The following is a 25,080-nucleotide window of genomic DNA, read 5'->3' as shown; positions in this document are numbered from 1 at the left end:
CAACTGTGAAGGTCAGCAGTAAATACTGGACATTTTTGTGGACCTTTACAATGAGTTTGTACAAGACTTCATGCTACCTTGGGGATTAAATGTAGTTTTGATTGATTATTATTTTGAAATTCAAACTCTTACTCACTGAATATATACTGAAAAAGTACATGCATAATTACCAAGTGTATTGGTGCTGTGCCAGAGAATCGAGTTGGCATTTCACCTCTCTCCAGCACATCAAAATGACTGATGATGTGTGTCAGGCTAGAATAATCATTAAATTAAATATGTACTGAGTTAGAGAGCATCTAAAAGGTGTCTGTTTGGCTCAAGTGCTTCACAGCCATGAATGTCTCTGGGTCAAAGCCAGCCTTCACTCTTTGGTGTCCTTCAATTTTTCCTCTTCTCAACTCAGCCTCATTTTCATATTTAGCAAGAACAGACCTGAGGAAAAATATATTACACAGTACTTCCTCAGGAAACCCAAGGACGACAACATATCCTCTACCAGATTTTATTTGGAATAGTTTGTACTTTCTCAGGTTACCATAAACTTTCAGTGGGGTTGTGTACTTGTAACATTGACCTCTTATTGAGAGAAGGAACATATTCATTCTATTTTTAATGCAGTTTTTGGGCTTATAAAGACAAATTTCAATCATTTCTAACAGATGAATGTTTCTGTGCTTGTAACATTCTCAAAGTATTTCCTGGTTACTGGACTCAATACACACAAAAACACTTGAAATACTTGTGTATTAAATTTCCACGAATATTCGAGATGCTTGTATTTTCTCTGTGGCAATTTTATTTGTTGCTGTAGTAGACTGAGTCGGAGTGCCTGAGTGACCTACTGTACCCTCCCCAGATTGTTGTGAAAAAACAAAACAAAAAAACAAAAATGTAGTGATCGCTGTACTGACTATCTGTGCATAAAGTGCATTATTCAGATATGGCTATGAAGGCCCAAGGCCCCTCTTTGTTGCTTTTAATTATACAAAACCTCGTTGTATAAACTGATTTGCATAAAAGGAACATCAAAAAACGAGACAAAAATGATGCAGTGATGTGTAACATTAGAGAACAGAAAAGCTATTGAAGTGACCCTATTAATAAAACTGCTGCTTAAGCTTTGATGCAGGGACAATTTTGAAGAACCTTAAGTTAAAAAAAAAAAAGTGCTTTGCTTATTGTAACTTTAGTTGGCTGTTAGACCTCCATGGTGCAGAATGATAGACATGCAGGATTCGACACTAGAAGGCTGTTAGAAGAACAAGTTCACCTTAAATCTGAGTTTTGGATCAGCAGGTATGGGCGTAATTTTGTGATGTTCTCATGTATGCAGCCTGATATAGAATCATGCTAATAATGATTTTTTTTTCATAAAGTGGGAAATATTTGATGTCCAGCGTAAAGCAAAGACATTTGAATACATTTTGTTTTTAAAAGAAGAAAGAGTTATAGCGATTTTTAAAAAATCGTTACAAACACACTAAAATTGACCACAAAGTGATCAAAACTGCAAATTTAAAATATAGCAGTTTTGTTCGTGTGTCTCAGAGTGAGCTCAAAATTGCCTCATAGTCTCCTTATGAATTATCCTTTGCATTCCTGCTTCTGTTCAAATAAACGTGACAGTTGTGTTGCTTTTACGGGGAAAGCTTCCTAAAGAGTTAAACATCAAGTGCGCTCACTGCGCCGTGGTGGTGGCACTAAACCAGTCCTGGGACTCCCAGAAGGAACTCTTAAGATTCTTTCATCTCAGTGAGGGAGGTAGTGCGTTGGACTCGGACCTGCGACAGTATCGTAAAAAAAAAAGAAAGAAAAAAAAAAGGAGCCCTTCCTCCTCACGGCTCCATTCTTTTGCCTCCATCACTTGGCGGAGGACAAGCGGCGTGTGAGCATCCTCTTCCTCCCTCCGCTGGGCACCGGCCTGCCTCTGTACACTGTGACAGCGAGGCTACTCGGTGCGGCGCAGCGCACCGGAGCGCAGCTGGAGGAGAGCAGAGGGGAGAAGCGAACAGGAGAGCAGAAGAGGGGGAGGAGGTGGAGGACGGACGGACTGCTACCCTCAGACAGGCGGGATTATACCCCACAGTATCCCGTCCCTTCAACATGCCTCGAGGGAATAAAAGACTTGCTGGGATTATCGCGCTGATCGCCTCGTTGCTGCTCGGCTCTTGTGGGACAGGTGCAGGTGAGCGGCTCCGCGCGCCTCTGGCGCTGTTTAGGAGAGATGTAGAGTGGGGTGTTTTCTTGAAAGTCATCCCTGTGGTTTACTATTCCACCTGGATTCACTCAGCTGTAATGAATGAGAATAATATGTTTGGACGGTTGTAAACACGCCCGCTAATTAACCTGCCAGCTGGCAAAAAAGAAATAAAAAGTAGACAAAATGTATCTTCGTTTTTGTTCTCATATATTCAGCAGATTGTTAATTCACAAAAAACCCCTGAAAGGGCTATTATAAATAACTCTAATAACTCATAAAACACATTACAGTTTGTTTATTTGGATTTAATTTCTTGATTATTTTTTCGAGTCATTATGGTACAAATGATTTTAAAAGGAAGAAATATTTCGTGTCTGCCCTGCGAAAGCTTTGACTGATCTGACCTGTTTTTCCGGGTTTGGCAAGGAGAAGCTCAGCGCAGTAAATTTAGTGAATTAAACAGTTGGCTGGATCTAATCCGACCACCACGGGGGCTTGTTGTTGAAAGGGAGCGCACATCCTCTGGGGATTTACGGCTGTCAAGTTTTAAGAGATAGGGAATTCCAGTTGCCTTCTTATTTTATCATTTTTCAGCATTTGATGTTTTCTCATGAGAAGGAGAGTGGGAGAGACTGTGGGCTCGTCCTGAAGAGGCAGGGACGCTGTATAGGATCCTGGAGCTTCTTTAAGGTTCAGAAAAAGATCCTTAAAAAGTGATTTCTTGGTGTGAGGAGATTTCTTTAAAAGAAATTACTGAACATGTCTGTATTACAGATATAGAATTTTTGTCTGCAACAAGTGTGCTACATCTCCTATTCACTGCTGCTGTTCAGTCCATGAGTGCATATGAGCTGTTAGTTTTTGATGGGAGGAATTTAGTGAATGGTTCCAGGACCTCCACAGTTGAAGGTGTTCAGTAAGATGTCATGGCCCCGTGCTTCCCACTGTAATGACTGTAGTCTACTTCCATGATACTGTAAATAAGGGCAATCTTGTATGTGACATCTCAGATTAAAAAACGAAACAAAAGGATCAGATGGTTTTGTGCACACAACTGGCGAAAAAAACAAACAAAAAAACAAAACAATCAGGAGGATGACTGTAAAGATGGGCATCCACAGGCATAGCACTTTCTCAGCTGCATTGATTGTTTGGATAGATAGTGGACATATTTATATTACTGCCTGAAAATGACCTAAATTTGGATGAAAAGACAGTGTTGGTGCAGACCCACTTTGTTCTGGTTCATGAAGCCTAAGACAAACAGGAAACAATCGCAAAGCCAGCAATTTCACTTTGCTTCATATAGTTGATCTACAGAGTAATGTGTATTAGTGGGAGTCTTTATCATCCGTCTAACAATCTGTCGTCTGTCCATATTATGCTTCCTAAGCAATGAGCAGGTGTCAGCTCAGTAAAGAACTGCCATCTCATTCATCATGTTTACTACAAGGAGGATGGGATGCTTCTGTCCATTCTGTAATAGTCTCTATCTGTCAATATACCCACTTTGTCACACAAGCACGCACACACTGAGCCAATTTCTCTAACGTTTCCAAAATGACAATATAACATACCCACCTGACAAACTAAATGAACAGCTGTGTGATGGTGAGGAAGTGAACTGCTGAACTCGTCACTTTCCAGAACAGCTATGAGTCAGCTCATTTCCCGATGTGGACAGACAACATGTTACACAAACTAATTCTTTCTTTGGCGACCCAGTCCTTACCCTAACTAACTCCCATAGCTCAAACAAAGAGCTATGGGACACAACAAGATGTTTCAGGCAATGTGTGTACTTAAAGTCAAGGTATCTGTGATGACACGGAAGGTGCTGAGGTAGAAGGTTTTAGATGCTGTTTAATGACCAAACAATGAGTTTGATTGAAATCGTCTTTGCTATTTGTGTGTAGCATCAATTTAGGCAGAACAGGTGATCTTAGTGCCAGCACACATAAGCCGGTGGCTGAGCTTCTATTCATCTTTAAATCCAATTAGCATAAGTCATATCAGGCATGGTATTTATGCTGCTTTAGCCTGCATACAGCTGCTGCACATCTGCAAGCTGCTTTGCAACCCACCTCCACCACAGCTGCTTCATTCCACGGTGCTTCTGACCTCATCAGCGTCATTATATGATGGCTGCTCTGTTCTCTTTGAGCTCGCTTTGCATGTATGCACAGAGAAGGACAGAGAGGTCCCAGAAAGAGCAAATGTGAGCAAATTGTAAATTGCTGAAGATGAAAATAAAAATCTTTTGACTGCTGTAGTCCTGACTGAAATACGTTTTTCATCCACTCACTCACGATCACAAGCCTAACCCGAAAGATGGTGATACCTAAAGTGAAATTACAGTACAATACAGAGTCACTTTAAGGTCAGAATAATGCAGACAAATCCAATGATTTTTCATACCTAAGTTGGAAAGTAGGCCAAGAAAAGTGTTTTGTGTCGTGATTGTCAACAGCCACAGTGGAAATTAAAAGTTTTACTTTCTCGCCCAGCACTCATCCTCTGCTAATCAATTCATGAAGAGGAGAATTTATTTTCAAGGCTCTCTTACCATTAAACGTACATTTCTAATTGGGGGTTTAATGACCATTTAAGAACATTATGCAACTGCCGCTGCTGCTAGTAACAAAACAGAGGTCACCTGCTCGATAAATATGTCATTTTAAACATTTGAGTAAATGACCAAGGCTATTATTTTTTCCCCAGCGAAGACTCTTCACCGCTTAGATCATTAGAATCATCAGCAGCACCACCATTATCATCTGTGAGAAACAATCTGGATCTCCTTCCTCCCACACACACCCTCACTGTTTGCTTTGTTTCATTTCATAATACAGGTAGACGCATTTCTTTTTGCATTTTTCTCAAACTTGAAAGAAAACACAATTTTTCTTTATCTTCTTTTTGATTATTGCACCGACAGGGGCACCAAGGTAGCACAGGATGCGTTTCATCTCTCAGATGGCTGAGGGTAGATGTTTGATTATTTAAATAGCCGAGGCTGGGACGACGATGACTTTAAGATGTTGTTATTTTCTAAGAGTGCTGGAAATTCATCTCCACCAGTCACAGCCAGACAGAGAATAAAAAAATATGCTGGGGGAGAAGTTGATTTAAATTTGTGGCTGGCTCCCCGCTTCATATGGGAACAGCCCTGTCTCATCAGAATTTATTACTTTTCAATGAGCTGGTGGTTTGCACAGAGAGAACTAAAACCACGGAATAAAATCAATTTGATGCGAATGTGTCTCTGCAAACCATCCCTGTCCTTTATGCTTCATGAGGTTTAGAGAGCCAGTATGTGGCAAAAGAGCAAAGTAGTTAAGTATAAATTGCCCTTATTTTTATGTCATGTATTTAGCAGATGTGGAGTCATGAAGAGGTTCTGATTAAACCAAGGTTGCACAAAGGTGGCAGTACCTGGTGGTGTGAGCCTGGAGCTGTCAGTCATGAATCTAGATTTATTAATCCAGGGACAAGTAGTTAAGCCATAAAAGTGACAGAGAACTGCAGTCCATCCATCTGCCTTTGTAACCTCTGGGATTTTGTATTTGCCCAAGGCCAGCTCCCCAGCGGACGTCTGCCTGCCTAAAAACAGACCCATTCATCAAATGGGCCTGTCATTATATCAGATGACTTGTTATCGGTTCAAGAATTGGCCACATTCTGCTGAGGTCACTACTCACTGTCACTCTCTGGAGCAGCAGGAAAGCAGAAACTGTAGTCATCAGCTATTAGCAAAACCACACTGTGATTACCGTCACATGACTGCCTGTGAGAAATACTCGACTCTCTACAAGCAAATCTGCAGAAAAAGCTGCTAAATGGAAGATGTGATGAGATTCTTAACTGCTGTTTCAAATGAGTGTAGTCTGAACTTTTTGATCAAACATATTTTTGAAATTAAACAATAATAAATAATTAATTAAACATCCTTTTTTTTTTTACTCCAGTTTTTTTTTCTTACAGTCCTTCTTTTATATTACAGCACTGAGCAGGAAGTTTCAACCATGGTTGCTGGAAATAAACCTACCAAAAACTTATGTTTTCTGCTTTGTTGCTAAACAAAGATTTCAAACCTACATTACATTTTAGCCACCTGGGGGCAGTGCAACCCTCATAGACTGTATATAAAAGACGGCTATACCATCAAGGTCTGAAAACTGAAGCCACTGCAAAAGCACCTTAAAGCTGCACTCTGTCCAGCATATTATACTAATAATAATGATACTAATAATAATTTGATATATTAAAAACAAAATAAACTAAGTAAAAAATAGCAATACAAATAGTAATACATAGAAATAATATCAATAATATATTACACAATATATTATTGTACAATATATTATTGATATTATATATCTGGTAGATAATTCTCTGTGTTTTATTGTATCCTAGAACGTCACAGCGTGTGGTATAAAGATTCCCTGTATCTGTCCTTGTAACAGTGGAGCTTTCAGTCTGTTACAGATGCTTCTCTGCTGCCCATCCACTAAGTGTTGTGCAGGGTGGTCAGGATAATCCATGATAACAGTTTTCTGACTGCTTCTTCATAGAAGACTCTGGGAGAACAGCCCTAATATTGCTTGTCTCTCAGCTCAGAAGGACCATAATAAAGATCAAGTTGGTTGCAACCAAGCCCATTAACTCATCAGGTGTTTTCTTAGTGACAAGAAAGGCCCCAAAGTATTCTTGCCTTGCTGTTGACAAGTCGCTACTATATTAGCACGCCGTGTACCTTGATTTGTCAGTCAGATCCACCACTCTGCTACATCCCTCACTTACATACAATAAACTATGAAAGTTACTGTTATTGTGTTCTTGTCTGTTTTACACATGAACTTCATGTAATGCGAGTAGTTTTAATGACTTTCCCTGTGTCACCTCACCAGCTGAGCCAACCATTAACACTGACACGGAAGTATGATTGGGTTCCTTCAGTTAGCAGGTAGCTCAAGAGACACAGAAACTGTGCAAAAATATTTGGATGTTCTCTGCTGTTCTCTGGTAATATAAAGCAAAGGGAAACATGTTAGGATTTAAACGGTGACTAATTGTCAAAAAACAATTCGTGATTAACAGATTTGCTGAACTGGAGAGCATGAACATGTATTTGGCCACTTTCCAAATGTAAACCAAATTTCTTTGGCTCGTACCTCAGCTTTGGCTGTCCTGAGGAAAAACTTTCAACCACTTAATGCCTAATGAAGTGCACTGCAGGGTTTTTCTGCTTTGTTTTGCTGAAACGCTTGTTAGCGACAAGCTAAGAAACCAAAACAGTGACTTAAAAGGTGCTAAAATATTCCTTAGAGCTGAAGGAAACAGCTTTACATAACTCCCTGTGGGTTTTGTCAGCATACGCAACACCTTTGACATAACCATCTAAGCCATTGCCATCTTAACAATATCGATTATTGCAGTGAGTAATGCAAGAGTTGCATCAATATTTTAGTGGAATTAATGTTTATGTGCTTGCTTTGAGCCCAAGATCTTTCCTACTGCCCTGCACAGTTTTAAGGTTTCCCAACTGCTTTTGACAATCTCATGTGGAGAATAATGTGTTCTTCCATCCAAATTAAATACATGATACGGCTCCAAAGTCATTTATTATTAAAGGAAGGGTCATGCGAGCTGACCCTTAGAAGAATACGCTGTATTTCTGTTAACGTAATGGAGGAGGAGAAGCTGAGGAGATCAGCATATGGTGGTAGAAGGCCCAAGAAATCAACAAGAAAGTGGAGGAGTTTGGTTCACTGCCCTGCATGGTCATTCGTTGCCTGCGCCCTTCGTCTTTAATCCATTCAGTGACACTCCCAGCTCCTTCTCTCATTTCATCCATCAGTGGGTTTTCTTTGTGTGTGTGTGTGTGTATTCGGATTCATTTGTCTCTCCTCATCTCACCTTCACACAGCTGCTGCTCTGTGGTGCACAACAACACAAGTCCCAGCAATGAAGTCCTGTTCAGTCCTGCATCACAATCTCACTCTGTATGGTATTACTGTAACAAAGGCTGGGGGTGGAGTAGCAGGGTGGTAGGTGAATAGTAGCCTACTTAACTGCTTGTATTATTGTATAAATCCACTTTGAACTGCCTCGAGAAAAACAAACTGAAGTTTTTGGTGAAAAACAAAAAACAAAAATTTGACTGTTAATCATGTTACCCTGTGTGCAGTATCGCATGTATCGCATTCTCCTTTGTTCCTCTCTCAACCAGTTAAACAGGAAATCATTGTCACATCGAACCTAATCATAGTCGGTGACCTTGTCTGTTTTCAATTTAATGAATATGTAAGAACCTCTTAAAATACATTGAATACCCCAGCCGGCTGCGGCAGATGGCTGCTGCTCCCTCCTGGAAGTCTTCCTGTTAAAAGGGAGTTTTTCCTTCCCACTGTTGCCAAGTGCTTGGTCACAGGGACATCATCTAATTGTTTGGGTTTTCTCTGTATTATTGTGGGGTCTTCCCTTACAATAGAAAGCACCTCAAGGTGCCTGTTGTTGTAATTAGAATTATTTAGAATTATTTAGATTTAGATTAGAATGATTAGAAACTGAATTGAATTGAACTGGACTGAGTCATCAACTGAAATGATTCCTTTGTTGTTCTCAGTAGTGCCTTTTTTGTTGCGTTTGTTTGCATTGCTTTGTAGTAGTGTTTACTCATAGTTACATTACTGTGTTTTTATTAGCATGTTATGTTCTGTTAAGTTTTTTTTTTAAAACTGATGGAATGCTGTGTGAAAACCACCAAGAGAAAAAAAGATTGTGAAAGGAACCCTCAATGTCACTTTGTATGAAAAGCAATATTGTCATTGTGGGCTATTATTTATCAGACAGGCCTTGAGAAACAGAAAGGTTTTTCAGTTGCAGGATGTCATCCAAGGAAACTCTGCTTCTCACAGATCAATATATACAATAAAATATAAGTCAAAGGCATGTCGATACAACATTTTAGTGTGAAACATTACAATAAAACGTTATTTAGAAATGATTGCCTGTCACACAAACTATTGTGCCTGAATATAAAAGAATTCACCCCTCGCTTCTGGAAGTTCACATTTTATATGTGATTTAACACCTTTTTTTTCTTCTTCTTCTTCTTTAGGCTCCTCCATTTTGGGGTCACCACAGCAGCCCATCTACCTCCATTTTGCTATATCCTTAGCAGCCTCCTCTTTCATACCAACCTGTCACTACACTACACTCCATGACATTCGTGAATTTTTTTCCACATTTTTTCCTCATGTCGGGCAGCTACCCATCCAACATCCTTTCTATTCATCTTTCAACGCATATACACCTAACCTTGCCCCTCTAACTGTGTCTCCAAACCACTCAATCTCAGCTGTCCCACTGGTGTACTCTTTTCTAATCTTGTCCGTCCAATGAAAATATCAACATCTCCAGCTCTGCCTCCTGTTATTCTTTAGTGCCACTGTCCTGAAGCCATACATTATAGCAGGTATATATATAACAGACTTGTAAACCTTCTCTTTCACTCTATCCTTCTGTCACAAATCACCCATAGCACTTTTTTCCACCCACTCCTGCACTCTCTTCTCCACCTCTCTTGTGCACCGTCCGTTGCATTGGATATATTTACACTAATGTACCTTTTATACCTCTACTCCTTGCATCGTCTCTGTCACACCTCTCTCTCTGTCATTTTCACATGTGCATTCTGTCATGCTTCTACTGAGCTTCTCCGGAGCATACCTCCACCTCTCCAGGTTCTCCTTCACCTGATCCCTGCTCTCACTACAGATCACAATGTCATCTGCAAACATCATAGTGCACAGAGACTCCTGCCTGAACACATCTGCCAGTCTGTCCATCACCACTGCAAACAAGAAAAGACTCGGAGCAGGTCCCTGATGTAATCCCACTCCCACCTTGAACCGAACAGTCAGTCTGCCCCCACACCTCACCACTCTCTCAATCTCCTCATGTATATCCTGCACCATACTCAGATGCTTCTCAGCCACTCCTGTATTCCTCATGCAGTACCACAGTTCCTCTCTTAGCACTCTATCATATGCTTTATCTAAATCCACAAATACACAGTGGCTTTCTCTGTACTTCTCCATCAACACTCTCAAAGTAAACACCACATTGGTGGTTCTTTTTTCTCAGCGTGAAGCTGAGAGCAACTACTGCTGCTCACTGATTGTCACCTTAACCAAGCTTCAACAACTCTTTCCCATATCTTCATGGTGTGGCACATCAGGTTTATCCCTCTGTAATTACCACAGCTTTGCACATCACCCCTGTGCTTGAAAATCAGTACCAGTCCACTTCTTCTCCATTCCTCAAACATTCTCTCATTCTATATTCTGCTCACTTTTTCTTTTCTAACTTTCGAATACTTTCTTATACTTCCTCATTCCACCACCAAGTCTCCTTGTCCTCTTTTCTTTATCCAGGGGTTACACTGAACACCTTCTTGGTTTACCTCACCACGTCAGCTGAACTTCCGCAGTGATCTGGCTCTTCCTTACCACCCAGAGCCTGTCTCATTTCCTCCCCGAACTCTGTGCAACATTCTTTTTATTTCAGCTTCCATCTTTTAATCCTTGGCTTTAAGTTAACTCACTTTCTCTCCTTAGTTTCCAAAGTCATCCTACACACTGTCCTCTAATAAGATGTAGTCCTCCTGTGTGTACCCCCCTCCATCCATTCTCCCTCTCTCTTCTTAAAGTGATTGTTCACTATAGCCATTTCCATCCTTTTCACAAAATTCAGTACCATCAGTCCTTTTGCACATCTTTCTTTAACACCATACCTACCCAACACGTCCTCACCTACGCCTGTTCCCTTCACCTACATGTCCATTTAAATCTTCTCCAATTCCTCTTATTTTTCTGATGTCCAACCTGTGGGGCATGCATACTGACAACATTCAATATCAGCCCTTTGATTTCCAGCTTCAAGCTCATGATCTTTTCTGTTGATCTATTCATGATCTATTCTGTTTCAGTTCCTGTCTATACCATGGTAAGATACACCACTGATGCTCCTGGCTTTGGTTCCCTTCCATCTGATCTCCTGCACACACAATATATATACCTTTCTCCATTATAACAGACACCTCTGTCGCCTTACTAGTAATAGACCGTGCATTTAAAGTCCCTACTCTCACCTCAGCAAGCCTGCCTTTCCTTCTTTCTCACTACCTCCTAACACACTTTTCCTTCTCATCTTTTTTATTTTTGTCCAACAGTAGGAGATTTTCCGCGGACACCCTGTTGGCCAACAGCACCAGAGGCGGTCATTGTTAACCCGCGCCCTTAACGATCCTGCACAGACATTCTTTATTATCTGCATGTTTGACTTGGTAAAGATTTTATGATGAATGCCCTTCTGATGCAACCCTCCCCATTTATCCAGGCTTGGGACTGACACTATGAATATTCTGGCTTGTGGCTCCCTATTGCTGGATTGTGTGTGATTTGACACTGATCAGTAAAAATGACTGGTTGAAGTAGATGGGTTTTTTCAGTGAAAAAAACTTTTCTGTGGTCAAGACATGTACTGTCTCTGGAGGGTAAATGTCCTGCAAGAACTGAGAAAACAGAAGAACATGTCAAGTAGCTCTTAAGCTCCTAGTGTGTACAGTGGTTAGCAGTACTGCCTTGCACCAAGAAGGTTTGACCACACCAGCTGTGGAGTTTGCATATTCTCCCTGAGTGGACTTTTGGGAGTAAAAAATATAATCAAATCAAATATGAAGAATACCATCAGTAAATGTCTCTATATTTGCAGTTAATGTCAATGGAGCAGTTCCAACCCAATCGAAGGGACTGTGCTCTCAACAAAATAATAAGTCTTGTACAGCAGTGCTTCCCAACCTTTTGAATCCACGGCACATATTTCAGATTAGAAAAATCGCACGGCACACCACCAAACAAAACATCACAAAAAACATAATAATTTTCCTCCATGCACCAGGTATAGCGGAATTGGCTCCGTTTGTCCCCAGTATACCATTTTTGCTTTCTTCTGACCACTACTCATGCTAGGACCTTCATCTAGAATTTTCTCCAGGGCCCAGGTCAAATTGATTACTTTTTCTTTTCACATATTTATCTATTGCTATTACACGCTGCATTGTCTCACTCACAGCACGACTATTATATAAGTTCTTCTTCATCTTCTTCTGTTTTACTGGAAGTTGGCAACCCATTTAATTAGAGCAGGTAGTTGTACTGCCCTCTACTGGAAGAGAATGTAATTGTTCTGCACGTTACGCCGATCGCTTAGAGTACTAATCAGATGGAACCAGATTATCTTCCACGGCACACCTGATCATTTCTCACGGCACACCTATGTGCTGCGGTATAGTGGTTGGGAAACACTGTTGTGCAGAGTGTAATCATCTTCTAAGGCCATGACCATATGTTTTTAAGAAAGCTCTTCAGGTCCACTTTAAATTTCTTATGTTTTTTCTTTGTCCAAGTTCCACCATTTTTTTGTGAAATTCAGCTCTGGGTTTTGCAAAATTTTGCCGACAGAGAAATGAACAAACACCACAGCAAACAAACTTGTGTTGAGGCTCCATCTTGGCTCTCCATCCTGGCAGAGGAACAACAGTCATTTTAGCAGATGCCCAGTAATGATGTTCATTCAAGTGACAAAACCTTCTAGTGGCCATAGGGACTAAGACTTTTGTGCATTGATAACTTCAGAGGGAGTGGTGAAGCATTGCCACTATAGTTTATAAAGGAAATGGTTACTGTCATTCAAATGTTACAAACAATAATTGTTTTTAGATCTGTATGAGTTGTTGTAATACATCCAAATTGTCTTACAGAATTTGTGAAACTTCAGGTACCTTTAAAAGGAAAAAAAGAAAGAAAAAACAATGCTTTGCAAAAAATCTTTAGGAAACAAAGAAAAAACGTAACTTCTTACCCAACCCTGAATGCTGGAGGCAAAAAGGAAAGGAGGAAGCAGATAATAATTTGTAAGTTTGTTTGTTTTTTTAATATCACTTAATATTCTCTCAGGGAGAATGTCTAGTAAGAAAAGTATGCCATTCAGTGTATTTTTCCCTATTTTGAAATGCAAAAATGATCCATTAATGATATTTTCATCACATACTCCACATGTCTCCTTCTGGGTCCATTAGTAAGTGTGATGTAACCAGCAGCAATTCTTCCAATCTACATAAGACTGACATATTTCATAGTGAGTGGTCTTAAGTTTTCCTGCTTACTACCAATGTGTTCATTCATTTTTTTAAATTACTAGTTTCAGCATGTGTCAAAAAAGAGCGGTTAATTATGTTGCATGGGAAGGTGAATTTATGAGTGTTTTATAGCTTAATGTGATTTTCTAACTTCGGAGGGCTTCGATCATGAGTCAGCAGAATTACTGGCCTGGTGTGTTGCTAATAGACAGATGAAGGGCTGGTATAGAGGAACTAACGTTTCTCTCATTGTTAGCAGTCAGCCCTGCAGCACAGCATCTCACTTGAGCTGTCAGACTGTCAGGCTGTGGTCTGCAGCCAAAGAAGGCACAGGATTCATATCGTTCTCAGCCAAACTGCATTACCACGCAAACTTTTCCTTTGACTTTCATGGCCACGAAATAGTAATGATTATGGATGACTCAACAGAAAAGTCTTATTTCACAACTTCTGCAGGGAAAAGAGAGATAGGAAGACACAACAGGAGAAGTGAGCTTGCTCCAAAAGGCTTTAGGAGAAGATCAATCGTAGCTCAGTTCCGTTCAATGACAACATAAGTTATTCTGGTATCAGTTTAGTAGCTGGAGTTTAGCTTAGCAGTTACCCCGACTGTGCCAAAAAACACAGAGAGGACTTAAAGAGGTATGCTTTGGTTTGTCTGGGCAAGTTCATGATTTTGTGGATTATTTGGGGCCATCTTTAGGAATGGCCACATGCTGACTGTCATATATCATGGTGTGATTAACTGTGCAGAGACACATATTTAACTGAACTACCTAAAGACCACTGGATTTAAATTTCCAAATGAACTGAATACATAACATTACAACTAAGTATGATGTACAAAAATGAGTGGGCTCGGTAGTAGGATGGTTGGCAAACAAGCTTTTGGGCCTCTCTGTGTGGAGTTTGCATCTTCTCCCCATATCTGTGTGGCCTTTCTCCAGGTACTCTGGCCTTCACACTGTCTCAAGAACATCCATGTTAGGTTAATTGGTGATTCTAAACAGGCTGTGAGGAAAGAATGTGATTGTAAATGTGATTGTTTTTCTGTCTCCATGTGACTAGTCCAGGGTGTACACTGCCCTCCCCAACTGGAACATATAGTGGATAAGTGAAAGAGAATGTTTGGATGCATGCAAGGAAAGTTGCAACTTGCGTCATGATGCAATGCATATTTTTTTGTCAGTAAATACTCTTTTGTAATTTGTTTTTTTCAACTCTCTCACACACATACACACACCTGCAGCCTCTGCACCAAATGGCTCTCCACAGTTTATTCTCAGCATCCAAAAACTTATCAGAGCCACAAGAGCTTCATGTGTGTTCCTCTGTTAATTTTGCTCAAATTAAATGTGGTAAAACGTAACTTCTTGAATGTGATATCCCGTGGACCTGTCTGGTGCTTCAGCAGGAATGTCTTCACTGCATATGTTCAATCATGCAACACATTTTACTCTGTACCACAGAAAGCCAGAGAAAAACACTGGGGGTTACCAGTGTAGGGTATATCCTCTGGGCACCATGGATGTCCACACAAAATCATGGCAGTATGTCTAACAGTTGTTGTGGTATTTATGTCTAATCAGCATGGTGTATCCACAAATCAACACTGCCACTTCTAGAACTGAAATGTTTTTTTTCTCTTTTCCAGGATAAATACTTCTAACCACTTTTATAGTTGACACAACAACAATTCTCAACATTGCTGACATATTTTGTCAGTCACTGTGACACAGAGATGACTCAAAACAAACTGTGCAGTGTGACAGTGCGAGGTCATACATGTCACATGTCACTCAGAAATTTCAGCCTGTCGCTACTCTGTGCAGGAGATAAATTAATGTTCCTGAGTCTGAAACTGTTTGCTGCTCTTCACCTGCTAACACTGCAGCCTCAGAGAAACACTTTAAATATTATGCATGGCTTATTTCTTATTGCAAGCACAACATATGCAGCTTTTCTAAGTGTCTGCCTGCTGCTTCTTTATTTCTTTCTACACATACATGTGGGACCAGACAGAATCTTTACTTGTAGGACACCTTTTCATGTTTTAATCCTCTTTGCTCAGATTGTGTCTCTGAGCATGTCAAAAACCTAAAAGGGTACAGATTTGAAAGCAATGCCTGTCTTCCTATGAGATATCCAATAACAAATTCAACAATATCTATGTAAAAGCAGCCTGGATTTATGTTCATGCATTACAGCCAAAACAAACAAAAACAAACCTTTTCTGGGGTAATTTCTGCAGGTATCACAAAAATTATTATTACAAATTATGTATCATTTCATTTTCTTTAATTTTGCACTTTGATGAACCTTTTTGTTTTGATCACACACAGTTTCAACAGTCAAACAAAATGCAGTGTAAGGAAGATTTCTGGTGAAAGCTCTTTAGCAAAAGACTATATTTTCCTCCCTCCTGAAGTATCATGACATGTAGGTAGGAAGGACCCAAATGCAGACAACTTAAACAAAAAACTGACCTTTACTGAGGTGAAGCAAATAACTCGAGGAGGAAATACAGAAGGTGTAAAAACAAAAACTTAATGAGGAAGGAAGAGATAACGGTATGATTCGGCAAACAGAGGCTTTAAATAGACACATGAAGGAATTGAGGGAAGCTGAAACTAATTAAAAAAAACCAGATAAGGAAGTGAAAGTAAATACAAATCACAGGAGACGAATGATGATCAAAAATAAAGCAGGAAGCAAATAACTGGAAAGATTGAGTATAGAGAACTTGACATATGAGGGGGAACAAGGGCTCATAAAAAACAGATTGTAAGCAAGATTCAAAAACTAATGAAAACTTTGAGGAAAGAATACAAGCAAATATTAAATAATCCAAACCTGAAACGAAGAAATAAGAGAGACTAATAAATATAAAGACATTAAACCTAGAAGCATAATGAATTCCAATACACATAACAACAGCAACTAAGCACTAGAGCTAAATACTGAGGAAAATACAAAGATACAAAAAATAAAACAAACAAATAGTGAACAAGTTCAAGAACTCAAAAGCTCTGGGTCAGACCCAGGACCACGACAGAAAGTATTAAACTTGATCTTTCTTATCTGTCATTTATTAAAACGTTAGATACCACTCAGTATTCAATATCTTGAACTGAAGTGCTTTTGATGCCTAAAACTAACTAGATAGGGAGCTGTACTCTGGATGTAAAAACTGGTCTCTGATATTATAGTTGTATGTTTTACATACTTACCATCCACTCCAACCACTGTGTTATCTCTGATACAGTTTATAAATGCTGACTTCCTTATTATTCACAAGGCAATCCGGCACAAAATAGAAGAAAAAGAATATTTAATTAAAGTGTGCAAAATGATTTACTAATGTTTTTGACACTCAGTCTACTACTAATTGCACCAATATTTAGTGCAGAAAAAAGCATGTCTTATTTTTTGCACTTCATATTGAAATGGACTGATTGTGCTTGGGTTTAGAAAGTGGTGCAATTAATCACACCTATAAGCGCTATTCAGGGGTTGCGCTCATACTATTTTACTTAGATTAGTAAATCTGGCAAAAGTACTGCATATAAAGATGCCAATTGTTGCAACACACAGTGAGTAAAAGTCGCCAACACTCAGCTCTCTGGTATTAACATTAGCACATAAACTATGCACTGGGAGCTTCATGGCAAAGGAGCAGGGTCTGTAGGTGTTATGTGTTTGATTTGTGGGTTTGCTGAGAGAAACAGTGTTCTTGAAACAGACTTATTCCACTTCTTTGTGGAAATTTACTAAGTGACAAAAACATACACTCAAACAATTAACGCTCAGAATTCAGGGACTCAAAATAATAAAGATTTATTTCAAGCATAGCTTTAGTTTACTTGTAATAGTGTTATATTAGGTTTCCGGTACTACAGGTCTATCAGTGTTTGTATTATTATTCCGCTATCAAATCGAGTTAGTCCTTCTGTCAGTTTAGTCCTCAGTAAATGTTCTAAGCAAAACTTGAAGCTGTTTTTTAGTCTAATAAAGTTAGTTAGTGGCTGGGATTTCAAAGCATCTTATATATGATTGCTATATCACGTTATATCATGTTTGCCTGTGTTAATCAGTACTTTTCCGCCCCTCACAGCCACCTTTCAAATGTCACAGCAACTCTAAAGAAAATCAGACTTGCTTATTCAGAAATCTGATTATGTTTTACAGCACTCATGCCCTTTCGGCCATCATCTATATCTTGTTTAGTATCTCTGTCTGCTTTAGACTAAGCTAGATGCAGGTGAAGCAGCATCAAAATGATATGAAATGTGTTAGGTTGCATAGGTTATATGCTGTTTCCATAAATGAACTGAAATGAAAATCTGCAAAGATTCGCTGCTTAAAAAACAGCTGAAATCCCCAGTTATTGATGATGACTGTGCACATTTAGTGAAATAGAATCAGAATCCAGTCGCTCGGGCTTGAGTCCATGCTCACCCACTGTAGGTTGGCTCGAGCAAGTATCTGCTGAAACAGGCACACACGAGACAACTGTACTGTTTCCTTGAAGCCTCTGGAGTGTCACATGTATGCTTTTTGCCACAGTGGATGATACACGAGGTTATTAGGCCAAGTCTCACTGCCAACTCGTCACATATGGATGCTTGCAGAGGACCCCTGGGTGCTGCATTTAAATGCACTGAGTAAGCATAATTTTAAGCAGCAGGGTTAATGTTGTGCAGCATAGTTTAACTCTAGGGAGTAAAAACTGTAGATTATTTAGCAAGTGAAAACAAACTCAAAATGCTAAGCTTCCAAACAGGACACAAACTGCAGTCTCCTGACTGACAGACTTGTGATTTACTGCACATCTATTCTTCCAAACTACCAGTCTCTACTGTTTATGATTGGATTATTGACGCTTGTTGTCCAAGAGTTCATGCTACTACATGAACAGCACAGTTTTATCCATTTGCTGGATTAGATTAGATTAGATTAGATGAAACTTTATTTATCCCTCGGGTGGGTTTCTCCGGGAAATTCAGCTTCCAGTAGCACAGCACCGACAGAATTTGCAGAATGTGAGCAGAAATATACCATATATACACATATATAAATAAAGATACATATATAAATACAGAGTATACAATAGGGATAAATAGAATAAATAGGAATAAGAATATACAAGGGAATTGCACATTTCAACTATTGGGAGTCTATTGAACCGTTGGATATTAACACAAAAATATTGCACAGTGAAAAAGGCACTATAGATTAGTTGTTCCCGCCCTCCTTTGTCTCCCTGTTTCCCCTCCCTCTCCCCTCCAGCAAGGAGTTAAACATAGCCATGACAGTAGTTGCATGCCTTTCTTTGTACCTTTATATTACTTTGTTTTGTTAAAATAATGACCTGCATAAGAAATAAGTTTGTAATATAATGGGTCATTAAATTAGTCTGCTTTGCTAACCTAATTGATTAAGATATTCATTGATTATTTTGCTAGCTACACCTAGGCTAAATCTTTAGTCTGCTAACAAGCTAACGCTAGCTAGCTACGTGTAACTTAGCTACACTATGTAATTGCTGTTCAAAATGAGAAGTTAGAAAAAGCTCTTTAGCGCAAAATCCACATCCATAAGGTGGGAAACAACAGCTTTTTCAAATTCTTTATTCAGTATTTAGTGGTGAGTCAAAACAAGTCTATTGCAGACACAAATTCTGGTATCTGTTAAGTTGTTTACGGATATGTGGGAGAAAAAGGCAGTTGGAGAATGTGGCTTATTTGCAGGGGGTATAAATATATGATAAATATGAAAATCAAACAAGTTGGGATTTATAATAAATCTTTTTTTTTTTTAAACATATAGATATTAATATTTGCTTTAGGTGTGAGAATGTTGTGCAAAGGTTTGTTGAGATTTGGCTCACTTGTTAAGGAGGACCCATAAACAAGGTTACACGTAATATTAGTAAACTACGGAAAACATCCTGGCATTTTACTTGTCATTTTTATACTGCATAGCTTATAATCTTATAGTGAGATTATACATTTCCTGAACACCTTGTCATTCCCACTGTCATTTTATACTGCACAGCTTAATTATCTGTTCTTGAATCTTAATTTTTCTGTAGGTGAGAAACATGTTTACTGTTTCCTATGTTATGAAGGGCTTACAAGTCACTGCTGTCCATGTGGGATCTGCATCAGTGCATCACGGCTTCAAAGAAAATGCCTGGATGTTTTCCTGTTTTCCGTAGTTGACTAATATTACTTTATTACTTTGTGCAACTGTTTGGTGGTGTAGTATTTTTTTAAGTATTGCTGTTGTTTTAAAACATGGACTACTGAAAGAAATGACAGTTGTGATTATCCAATTTCTTGCACAGGGCTACCCAAAGTAAAGAATATTCTTCAGATTTCCGACAATAAATTCACCTGAGCTTGAATAGAAATGCACAAACTCTCAAGTACTTGCAGGGAAGGGCGGTGTTAGATGGAAAAGGCTTAGGTGGATATGACAGGCTATTCAAAACTGTCAACAGTCTCTGGTTTATAGTCTCACGTAATGAAAATCCCTCTGTGCTTGAAATGAAGTACAATAATGTTGACAAAGTAATCTCAGAGGAAGCCTTGTTGTCATGGTAGGGAGACAGGACCAGGCATCTCTGAAGGGATTGTGAATAATTTAGGCAACTCTTCTTGCTGGTGGAAATCCATTAAAAAATGTTAGATTACACAGTAGTCATAGAAATGAGTGAACATTTGTAATGATCTAATAGTCAGGTGTTCTGGGGAAACTGCTTCCCTGTGAATAAATGACATATTAGTCACAGCCTCTGTCTTATAAGTACTTCAGTCATGAGGAGAACAGCAGCCCTCAGTTCTTCACTAAAGGGTTCTTCAGCATGACAGATTCTGACAGACAGAAATATCGAGTCTGGGTCCTCCACCGAAGGGTAATCCTGTTCACTAATGTGTTCTTGCACTTTAAAAAAACAACAACTGTGAACTAGAATTGGCAATTCAATTCAATTCAATTCAATTCAATTTTATTTATATAGCGCCAAATCACAACAAAAGTCGCCTCAAGGCGCTTTATATTGTACAGTAGATAGCACAATATTAAACACAGAGAAAAACCCAACAATCATATCATATGACCCCCTATGAGCAAGCACTTTGGCGACAGTGGGAAGGAAAAACTCCCTTTTAACAGGAAGAAACCTCCGGCAGAACCAGGCTCAGGGAGGGGCGGCCATCTACTGCGACCGGTTGGGGTGAAATAGCAGATATACGCTATACCAATTTAAACACAGGGAGCCACAACATTAAAATCACTGCCCTGATATTGTTTATATTTCTGACATATTTAAAAATTTGTCCTGGACCACTGAATCATGGAAAGAGGATCTCTGGTTTCTTTTGGCATCTTGCCTTTGGCAGTGAATCCTTTGGGTCTTAAAGGTTATCAGTTTAGAAGCCCAAGCATTTTGTGGCTGATTTGTTGCTAGAACTCGCTAGACGCACTTGTAGTGTACGTACATCCGACAAAATGTCATGTATACCGCTTATAACTGATGATGAGAAACAGCATTTATGATGCTGTTCGTCATAAATGTATACGGTCAATTACAAATAAGTATGTGTTGCATATGTTGCAATAGCAAGACTTTTTTCTGATATGGTTATATCTAGTATTTCTACTGAAATACCTGTTGGCATTAGTGCTGACTGAATTTTTTTTATAAATTTACATCACTAAGGTTCAGTACGCCAGCATTTGACCTTGTTCAGTAACAGAGAAATTATTTAGTTTCTGTGTTCATTGATTCAATATTTAAGATTCATCCAAGCAGCGTCAGTATTACAGCAGAAAGCCAATGAAATTGTATAGTTTATATGCACACTTCACTGCTGCAAGTTGTAGTAATTGTGTACACGTTGTGTAATTGTGATCAATATATCAAAATCAGATTTTTCCCCCTTTATTACTTTAAACCCTGTATTAATGGTCTGGTAAAATTTGTCCAGTGTTTCTTTAATAAGCATAACACTGATTATATTAAAGACTGAATGAATATACTCAAACATTTGTCAGTATTTTATATACACTTTATATTACTACTGCAGAATTTACATTGTCCCATGGACAAACTCTTGTCATAGTGTAGATCCTCTGATCATCAAAGCCATTCATAACATCAAAATAAGCACTTCACTTTATGATATAGTTTTTGCATTGTATCAATGACTCAACTGCAGGTACATGAGTCACTAATTCATATAAAATTTGAACTTTGATGTATTTCTTGTCCTTGACTTCCATAAACATGAGAGTGTATTAGGCATGTAAATGTCTCTCTATGAAACCAAGTTGTCTTATTGCCTGAAATAGCATTTTAAGGCCCCATATCTATCCCCCAACCTAGGATTACATCTGTTTTGGGTATTGGGTAATCCAAGTTTAACCTTTCAGGTGGGATGACACTATCATATGAGCAAAACACAATGAGATATTAGCCTATGAGACTGATTGAAATGGGCTGGTATAGATCACTTTTTCTAGTCTTACTGACCATACAAAGCATCCTACATTATGTGCCTCACTTAAACAGCTCTAAACTCTTAATCTCTAATCTGTACTTTCCTTTAGGCTAACTGTTTTGGAAGAGTGGATGGGGTCCCCCCTCCCACCTTGACAGTTATGATAGATCTGATCATTTTGTTGAGGGGATGTGACACCTTACCAAAGCCAGTTCCTGGGAAAGTGAGATACATACAGACTTTAAGTGCAGAATCTTTCCCACTTCCAAACCCATGGTGGATTCAGGATGAACATTTAGCCTAAATGTCTTTGGACTGCAAGAGGAAACCAGAGCACCTAGACAACACTAACATAGGCAAAGGGAGAACATGCAAACTCCTCACAGAAAGTCCTTATGAATGTCCAGTGAAACAGACCGTGAGTGTAAACACTGATCTCTGTCTTTTCTGCTGTGGCTGGATAACAGATGTTTGTGACAACCCACTGATGTCCAGTCTTCTGCCATCATCCTTCAGAAGCTCCTCCCAGCTGTCCAGTAGTCATGGGCCGGTCTTTGCTAAGGTCAACAGGAGAGAAGGTGAGTAGTTATTCATTGTAATTGTTAAACTTAGACGTTTCACCATCTGCTGTTAGTACCCTGGTAATTGTCAAAAATGCTAACAGAGACAATCCAAGCTGGTTAGCTGTGCACCACTGCAAGCCCAAGTGAAACTGTGACTTTATTACCCAGAATTCATTACTCAAACTTAATCCCACATAGCAGTAAAAGTTCAAACATAAAGCTGAACTCGTTGGGGAGTGCTCTCTTATTGTAAAGGCAATTATTTTGTTTTTGTTTTATTTGCTACCTTGTGAAGAAATCCATTTGGCTGACCTTACAGAGCACTCACAGTAAAATTCAATTATCCTCATGGTGTAGTCATCGTACAGCCCACAACTGTGGATGCCGCAGAAAGATAATAGGTACACACACTGTGGGCTTCATATGTATTTTGCTATACTGTGCTTCACACACCTTTCGCCCAGTTCTTGTAAGATGCTGTTTTTGCTGGTTGATCTTTTTTGTGTTGGCTAACAAGAATAAACAAAGAACTGTTTCCTCTTCTGTCAGATGGTTCTCATCATGTTTTGTGCATGTGGAAGGCATCTGCATACACAGAAACCAGATTTCAGTACTCCAGCAAACATTATGACGTTTGAATTACTGTCTTGACTGGCCGACTGTCTTTTCTTGGTCTTGATTGGATTGAGTTCTTGCTCTTGGTTTAAAAAAATAGTTCCAAAATTAAATTGCCATCTGGTAATACTAGCTTGTGTATGTGGAGCAGATGTCATCTGGCTGTCTACACTTGGTTGGTAACCAAATAGGTTGACAGTCGGATGAGACATGCATTTCCTGTTATTATTGCATTTTTTTTGCTGTATATGGAAACAATGTCAACATATGTCTGTCTGCAGTGTAGCTTGTGACATCATACCGGGACTTTGTATGCTTCTTGAATCTTATCTGACCCAGATTGTGTGACACACTGGATTTACCTTCCAAACCGCACACGTTTTAGTTCCTTTATTTTTTATTTTTTGTTAAAAACTTCTCTCCGTAATAAAACCTTATAAAGGTCAAAGTGCTATTGATGTCATGGTGAGCTATGTGGCAGGCTAGGTCAGGACCCAAACGCCAGTTTTGGAGACAGAAAGCTTAACTAAAGGCGGCAACATTATTGCTTGAAAATGCAAACTAAAAACAAAATACATGAATACTAAAGAAACAAACCAAACACAAACTAGAACTAGGAAACTCCTGACTGGTCATTAGTCACTGGACAAGACTTGACATGACTGAGGAAAATGGAACTACACATGACACACAGCTAACGTAGAGAGCGCGACAACAAACGGTAAGGTGGAAACACAGCAGGGACTAATCAGACATACCAAGACAAAGGCAAAGCAAAACTGAACACACTAACATAGGACATAAGACTGTCAAAGTGAAACGTGAAGCGTGCACAGAGACACGGACTTGACACTGAGTCGCGACTGACTGGACACGAAACGTTGAACACATGGAAGACACAGTGGCTGAAACTAAAAGCTGGAACCACAAATATAACGTGAGCAGAAAACAATCAAGAGAACCAAAACTATGAATAACAATCATTAAGCAATATAAATTAAGCAACACAAAACACTGGGTCACTGGTCAGTGCTGTGACAGTTAAGGCTGAACTTGGATGGCTGACCCCAAAGCACCTATGAGAAGCCACAAAGCAACTTTCGCAAACTTTCTTAGAAGAAAGTGTATAAATAATAATATTGGGTTAAGACTGAGATAGTTCTTTTTATTACAAAAAAACCCAAGTTTCATTATGTACTGACCCCCCTCCCCCAAACCCCCATTCAGTTAAATATCTCCTTTACGTTCGTCCTGTACATCCAACTCAAACATGGTGGATACACAAAATCGAAAAGTCAAAGAACAGTAAGTTTACTCTGTGCTTTTGTTTCCACTGCTTACCTTGAGTTCTGTAAAAAAAAAAAAACAAACTAAAAATATAACAAACGTCATTGATCTAATCTGTTTGATCATCAGTTCTTTAAATGTTGTTGGTAAAAAAACAGGAGCGGTTTCGTATTTCCTGCAACTATTCAGTCGAAAAGGGCTAAATATAAGATTTGTGTTAGCTCAACCTGCATGGTTATCATTCTTCTCTACCCTTTTCCCTTACAGCAATGACCTTTTCCATTTTTCACATTTGTGTTTGAAAGTATTAACAGTGAGGGGTTTGAGGTGCAGGCTATCCATTATAAGTTTTTTACCTTGTGCAGCTTTACGCTTCATACATTTGGTCAGTTGTTGACATCATCCGTCAAGAAGCACCTTCAGGCCAATGAAATAGTAGGAACAGACTGAGAATTAAAAAACAACAACAAAAAAAACCCAGTGCTCCTTGACCGACTCTCTGTCTTTTTACTGAGATGTGTTCAGTTCTGTGGGTGTCAGTGGTGCAGTCAGTGGTGCAGGAGAGTCTTTGCCTCCCTACAGGGCACTGAGCACAAAACATCAAAGGCAAGCCTAAGCTGGATTCACAGAGTGTGAATACATCCGCGTTGGCTGTAGGGATATCGAAACAAAGAGAAGAAGAAGACATTTATCGATTTA

At 39.2% G+C, this 25,080-nt stretch overlaps 1 protein-coding gene across 1 annotated transcript in view; it reads left to right on the top strand.

Moving 5' to 3' along the window:
- Window positions 1–1,877: 1,877 nt before the first annotated feature.
- Window positions 1,878–25,080, top strand: part of LOC134646831 (contactin-associated protein-like 4) — a 104,995-nt gene continuing 81,792 nt past the window's right edge. Inside the window, exons 1-2 of the mRNA XM_063500810.1 lie at window positions 1,878–2,188; window positions 22,384–22,494. Of these exons, the coding sequence (XP_063356880.1) occupies window positions 2,107–2,188; window positions 22,384–22,494 (193 nt within the window). The 5' untranslated portion in view covers window positions 1,878–2,106. The remainder of the gene's footprint in view (window positions 2,189–22,383; window positions 22,495–25,080) is intronic.

Source organism: Pelmatolapia mariae, linkage group LG17 (genome assembly GCF_036321145.2).
Source record: "Pelmatolapia mariae isolate MD_Pm_ZW linkage group LG17, Pm_UMD_F_2, whole genome shotgun sequence".
NCBI lineage: Eukaryota > Metazoa > Chordata > Actinopteri > Cichliformes > Cichlidae > Pelmatolapia > Pelmatolapia mariae.
The sequence above is the reverse complement of the archived record's forward strand: the minus strand, read 5'-3'. Positions and strand labels throughout refer to the sequence as shown.